Genomic DNA, 6,540 nt, shown 5'->3' on the forward strand with positions numbered 1-6,540 from the left:
CTGGGGGCGGGGGGCGCTGGGGGGCCCCGGGGCCGCTCCCGGGGGGGTCCGGGGCCGCTCCCGCCCCGCCGCGCGCGCCGACAACAATGGGGCCGCGGCCGCTGCGCCGCCGCCTTTATACCGCCCCGCGTCACGTGATCCCCGCGCCGCCACCGCGCCGCCGCCAGGCACCATGGGAAACCGAGTCCCCTGGGGACACGGGGCCGTGCTGGCGCGGGGTGTGATGGGAAATGGAGTCCGGAAGTGCGGAGCATGGAGGGCTGAGGGCGATCGTGGACTCGCGGAACGGTTTGGGGTGGAAAGGAGCTCAGAGATCGTCCAGTGCCACCCCTGCCATGGCAGGGACACCTCCCACTGCCCCAGGCTGCTCCAGCCCTGTCCAGCCTGGCCTGGGCACTGCCAGGGATCCAGGGGCAGCTCTGGGAAATCCATCCCAGGGCCTGCCCACCCTCCCAGGGAGGAATTCCTGCCCAATCTCCCATCCATCCCTGCCCCCTGCAGTGGGAGCCATTCCCTGTGTCCTGTCCCCCTGTCCCTTGTCCCCAGTCCCTCTGCAGCTCTCCTGGAGCCCCTCCAGGCCCTGCACGGGCTCTGAGCTCTCCCTGCAGTGGGGTGAGCACCCCCAGCTCTCCCAGCCTGGCTCCAGAGGGGCTCCAGCCCTGAGCAGCTCCGTGGCCTCCTCTGGGCTCTCTCCAGCAGCTCCTCATCCTCCCTGTGCGGGACCCCCGGGCTGGGGCAGCTCTGCAGGTGGGGTCTCACCTGGGCACAGGGGCAGAGCCCCCTCCCTCTGCCCACTCTGGGGCTCAGCCCAGCTCAGGGGGCACCTGGGTCCTTCCAGCTCTCTCTGTGACTGTGCAGCCAGTTCTGCACCCACCTCAGTCCAGTCCTGGAATCCATCTCCCCAGCCCAACCCCGGGCCTGGACATCCTGGAGTCAGGGAATGCTCTGGGGTGAGGGATCTCAAAGCTCATCCCACCCCAAACCCCTGCCGTGGCAGGGATGCCTGCCATGCTGCTCCAGGCTGCTCCAGCCTGGCCTGGGCACTGCCAGGGATCCAGGGGCAGCTCTGGGAAATCCATCCCAGGGCCTGCCCACCCTCCCAGGGAGGAATTCCTGCCCAATCTCCCATCCATCCCTGCCCCCTGCAGTGGCAGCCATTCCCTGTGTCCTGTCCCCCTGTCCCTTGTCCCCAGTCCCTCTGCAGCTCTCCTGGAGCCCCTCCAGGCCCTGCACGGGCTCTGAGCTCTCCCTGCAGCGGGGTGCAGCATTCCCTTGGGGTGCCGGGCTGGGTCACCAGCGGGGGACATTGCAATGGCTCACTGGGGTTGGGACACCAGGATGGGACATTGGGATAGAGACACTGGGGTGGTCGGCACCAGGATGGTCACTGGGACAGTGGGATGGGACGCCAGGGATGGTGAGCACCAGGATGGTCACTGGGATTGGGACACTGGGGATGGGACATTGTGGCCAGGATGTGTCCAATGCCCTCGAGTCCTTCTCCATGGGGTCACCCCTGGTGTCTCACTTGGGCACAGGGGCACAGGGGCAGAGCCCCCTCCCTCTGCCCACACTGGGGCTCAGCCCAGCTCAGGGGGACATCCAGATGGGACACAGGGATGGGGACATTGGGATGGGACACCAAGGATGGACCACCAGGGTGGTCACTGGGGTTGGGACATTGGGATGGGACACCAGGATGGTTCACTGGGACATTGGGATGGGACAGATTTGGGACATCAGGTTTGGACAGTGAACCGAGACACTGGGGTGCAACATTCCCATGGGGTGCCAGGCTGGGTCACCAGCTGGGGACATTGCAATGGGTCACTGGGGTTGGGACACTGGGATGGGACACTGGGGCTGGGACATTGGATGAGACACTGGGATTGGGACGTTGGGATGGGATATCAGGGATGCTGAACACCAGGATGGTCACTGGGGTTGGGACACTGGGGTTGGGACATTGCAATGGCACCCCAGGATGGGTCACTGGGGTTGGGACACTGGGATGGGACACCAGAATAGAGACACTGGGGTGGTCAGCACCAGGATGGTCACTGGGACAATGGGATGGGACCCCAGGATGGGTCACTGGGACTGGGACACCGGAGTGGGACAAAGGCAGGATAGGACATAGAATGGGGACATTACAATGGCCTGGATGGGACACAGTGAGGGGGACACGGGGTGATGTCCCAGGAGCCCCCAGGGACAGGTTTGGGAGGGGGGACAGTGACATCACCTTGGCAGCCCCGTGGTGTCACTCAGGAGCGGCTGCAGGGTGGCCCAGGTGTCACTCGAGGGTGTCACAGGACCCTGGGGGGTTGCTGTGTGGGGTCCCCCGGGGTGGGCACCCTGGGCACTTTGTCACTGCGCTGGCAGGCGCCACCAGGGGTGGGACAGGGGCTCTGGGGACCTGGGGTGGGACCCTGCTCCCGTTTGTCCCCCAGCGTGGCTATTGTCCTCCCAAGAAGGGACCCCAACACCAGCCCTGCCGTGGCCTTGGTCCCTCAGGGGCTGTGTCCTTGTCCCTGGTGTCCTTGTCCCCGTGTGTCCAGCCTCATGTCCATTGTGTGTCCTTGTCCTTCATGTGCCCACTGTGGGTCCCAGTCCCTGCCTGTCCCTGTTCCTGCCATGTCCCTGTCCCCAGTGTGCCCATGCCTGCGTCCTGGAGTGTCCCTGTCCCTGATGTGTTCCTGGCATGTGCTTGTCCTTGTCCCTGGAGTGTCCCTGGCATGTCCCTGTCCCTGCCCTGTCCTTGTTCCTGGAGTGTCCCTGTCCCTAATGTGTCCCTGTCCCTGTCCCTGATGTGTCCCTGGCATGTCCTTGTCCCTGTCCCTGATGTGTCCCTGTCCCTGTCCTTGCTCTGTCCCTGGCATGTCCTTGTCCTTGTCCCTGTCCCTGCTCTGTCCCTGTCCCTGGAGTGTCCTTGTCTCTGTCCCTGTCCGTGCTCTGTCCCTGCCCACCCCGTGTCTGTCTCCACATTCCTGGAGTGTCTGTCCCTGTCACGTCCCTGTCCTTGTCCCTGCTGTGTCCCTGTGCACCATGCCATGTCCCTGTCAGTGGTCTCTCCTTGTCCCCTCTGTGTCCCACTGTCCTGCTCTGTCCCTGGCATGTCCGTGACCATGGCGTGTCCCTTCCCGTGTCCTGTCCTGTGTGCCACCAATCCCCACGTCCCTGTCCCTGGCCCTGGCCCTGGCCCTGGCCCTGGCATGTCCCTGTCCCTGGTGTGTCCCTGTCCCTGGCATGTCCCTGTCCCTGGTGTGTCCCTGTCCCTGTCCCTGGCATGTCCTTCTCCCTGGTCTGTCCCTGTCCCTGTCCCTGTCTCTGTCCCTGCCGTGTCCTGCCGGGGCAGGATGGACCCTGGAGGGTGCTGGGTGGGGGAGGGGGGTCCAGGGGCATTCCTGTTGAAAATCCCCCAAGGCCACGCCCAAGAACAGCCACACCCACTAACCACGCCCATTGACCACGCCCTCTGACCACGCCCCCTACCACGCCCCATCACCCCCGTAAGACCTATAGCCCCTCCCACACATAGCCCCTCCCACCCCACAGCCCCTCCCACCCCACAGCCCCTCCCATCCCAAAGCCCGGGGAGGGGCCGAGACTTGGCACAAAAATCCTGGCGGCAGCGGGGGGAGGGGCCGGGCGATAGAAAACGGAGTGGGGACATCAGGGGGGGACCCTGTGCCCGGGGGGACCCCGCCACCACCCCCCCCCCAAAGTACAAAAGAGCTAAAAACACCGCGGGGGGGCGGGGGGCTCCGGGGACCCCGCGGGCCCGGCTGGCCCTGGGTGGTGGCACTGGGTGGTGGCCCATGGCAGTGGCCCTGGGGTGGCCCTCAGTGGTGGCCCATGGGGTGGCCCTGGGGGGGGTTCTGGGGGTGTCCCACAGGTGTCCAGTGGTGGTGGCACACGGGGTGGCCCAAGGGAGGGGGACCATAGTGGCAGTGGCCCTGGAGTGGCCACCTGGGGGGTGGCACTGTGTCACGCCAGTGGCCGTGGCCCCGGGGACAGCCGGCGGTGGTGGCCCGTGGGGTGACCCACCAGGGACAGCCACGCCAGGGGTGTCCCGGGGTTGGTAGCCCTGGAATGGTGGCCCATGGGGTGACCCACCAGGGACAGCCACGCCAGGGGTGCCCCAGGAACGGCGGCCCTGGGGGTGACCCGCAGGAGGGTTGGTGACCCCGGGGGTGGCCCAGATACGGCCGGTGGCTCTGGGGACACCGCAGGGGTGGCTGGCAGCAGTGACCCTTGAGGCGGCCCGTGCGAGCGCTGCCCACGGCGTGTCCCGGTGCCACCTCCGCGCCAGCCCCCCGGGGGTGCCATCAGCGCAGCCCCGCGGCTCCCCAGCGCTGCCGGGGGCTGGTGGCCACGCCCGGTGGCCACTCCCGGTGTCGCCTAGTCGCCGGCCATGCACTTGAAGCGGTTCTTGAAGAAGAAGAGGCGCTGCTTGAGGCGCACGCTGTCGTCGCGGGCCGCCGGGTACCGGTACCGGTTGTACTGGCGCTCGCCCTCCGAGCGCCGCCACGGCAGCGCCAGCTTGGACGCGTGGTCCACGACCACGTCCTCGCACGAGCCCACGTGCAGCACGCCCAGCCCGTCGATGAAGAACTCTGGGGGGGCACAGGGGAACCCCAAAAGAGGCTCAGAGATGCCCTGGGGTGGCTCATGCTGGCTCTGATCCCGTGGGCCCACGGGGGGGATTCCAGTGTCCCCCCTTGTCTCTGACCCCCTAACCCCTTTGTGGGGGACCCCACATCATCCCCCTTTATCTCTGACCCCCTGAATTGGGGATCCCCAGCACCCCCTTATCTCTGACCCCATTATGGGGGGACCCAGCACCCCCCTTATCTCTGGCCCCCTGAATCGGGGGAATCCCAGAACCCCCTTTATCTCTGACCCCCTGAATTCGGGGAACCCCAGTTTCCCCCCTTATCTCTGGCCCCCTGAACTAGGGGGGGACCCTGGCAACCCCCCTTATCTCTGACCCCATTGTGGGGTACCCCAGCATCGTCCCCCTTTATCTCTGACCCCTGAATTATGGGGGGGACCCCAGCATCCCTTTATCTCTGACCCCCTGAACAGGGGGGACCCCAGCACCCCCTTACTTCTGACCCCTGAATTTGGGGGTACCCCAGCATCCCCTTATCTCTGACCCCCTGAATTGGGGGACCCCAGCACCCCCTTATCTCAGACCCCCCAGACCCTTCGGGACCCCCCAGACCCCTCGGACACCGCCTTAGACTGAGCCCCCAAACCCCCCCAGACACCTCGGGACCCCTCAGACCCCTCTNNNNCCGTTCCTCACCGAGGTGCGCCACGCGGCGCAGGCGGGGGTCGAAGCCCACCTGGCGCACCTTGTCGGTGCGGGCCAGGAAGAAGTTGACGACGCCGTCGGTGACGACGCAGGCGGGGAAGCCGGCGAGGCGGTGGTGGAAGCCGGGCCGGGTCCGCAGGCAGTCGCCCCCGGCGCCGCCCCCGCGCACGCTCAGCCGCTGCCGGTACGTGGTGGTGTAACCGGTGATCTCCCGCACCGCGCCGCCCACCTGCGGGCACAGCGCCGCGCTGGGGGGGCACCGCGACCGCCGGGATAGCCCGGGACCCCCAGGGACAGCCCGGGACACACGGGAGCCCCTGGGACCCCCAGGGTCTGTCCGGTACCCATGGGACCGCCCGGGACCCACGGGAGCGACCGAGACCACCTGGACCCCCAGGGACCCCCCGGGACAGCCCGGGACCCACGGGAGCCCTCGGGACCGCCGGGACGCCCAGGAACGCCCCGGGACAGCCCGGGACCCACGGGAGCGACCGAGACCACCCGGGATAGCCCGGAACCCACGGGAGTGACCGGGAGCGTTCGGGACACCCAGGGACCCTCGGGACCCACCGAGACCGCCCGGGAGCGCCCGGGACACCCCGGGACAGCCCGGGACCTACGGGAGCGCCTGGGAGTGCCCGGGACCCTCAGGGACCCCCGGGACCCCTGGCATTGCCCAGCGGTGGGACGGGGCTGCTGTGCTGGGGCTGTGCCAGCACCTGGGCCCCCACCAGGACCCCCTGAGCCCCCACCTGGGCACCGGGACCCACTCCTGGGCACCGGGACCCTCAGGCATTGCCCACCAGGGCACAGGAACTGCCGCGGGGGGGCCACACCGGTGTCCCCAGGGTGCCACCCACCCGCGACCCCCGGGACCCCCAGCACCGCCCACCGGGGGACACTGCAGGGCACGGGGGGCACCGGGGCACCCCTGGTACCGGCACGGGGCGCCGGGAGCGCCATTCCCGGACCACTCTGCGGGCACCCACCGCCCGCCCGTGTCGTGTGCCAGATTCCGGGCTGCTTCTGTCCGGGGCCACCCTCCCCCCGGCCATCCCTGCCCCCCACGTGCCCGGCTGGTGCCCCCCAATGCCCCCCGTGCCCCGCACCAGTCCAGGCTGGTTCTGTCCAGCACTGGGCACTGGGCACGGGAACCAGGGCACCCCCAGACCACAGGGATCTGCTGGCCGTGCCCCCCAACCCCGTGCCCCCTGCAG

At 68.2% G+C, this 6,540-nt stretch overlaps 1 protein-coding gene across 1 annotated transcript in view; it reads right to left on the reverse strand.

Annotated features, from left to right (window-relative positions):
* Positions 1 to 3,655: 3,655 nt before the first annotated feature.
* B4GALNT1 (beta-1,4-N-acetyl-galactosaminyltransferase 1) overlaps positions 3,656 to 6,540 on the reverse strand; it is a 7,100-nt gene continuing 4,215 nt past the window's right edge. Inside the window, exons 9-10 of the mRNA XM_041472649.1 lie at positions 5,315 to 5,552; positions 3,656 to 4,619 (exon numbers count right to left, since the gene is read on the reverse strand). Of these exons, the coding sequence (XP_041328583.1) occupies positions 4,405 to 4,619; positions 5,315 to 5,552 (453 nt within the window). The 3' untranslated portion in view covers positions 3,656 to 4,404. The remainder of the gene's footprint in view (positions 4,620 to 5,314; positions 5,553 to 6,540) is intronic.

The sequence above is a fragment of the Pyrgilauda ruficollis genome, unplaced genomic scaffold (assembly GCF_017590135.1).
Source record: "Pyrgilauda ruficollis isolate IOZ18807 unplaced genomic scaffold, ASM1759013v1 scaffold295, whole genome shotgun sequence".
NCBI lineage: Eukaryota > Metazoa > Chordata > Aves > Passeriformes > Passeridae > Pyrgilauda > Pyrgilauda ruficollis.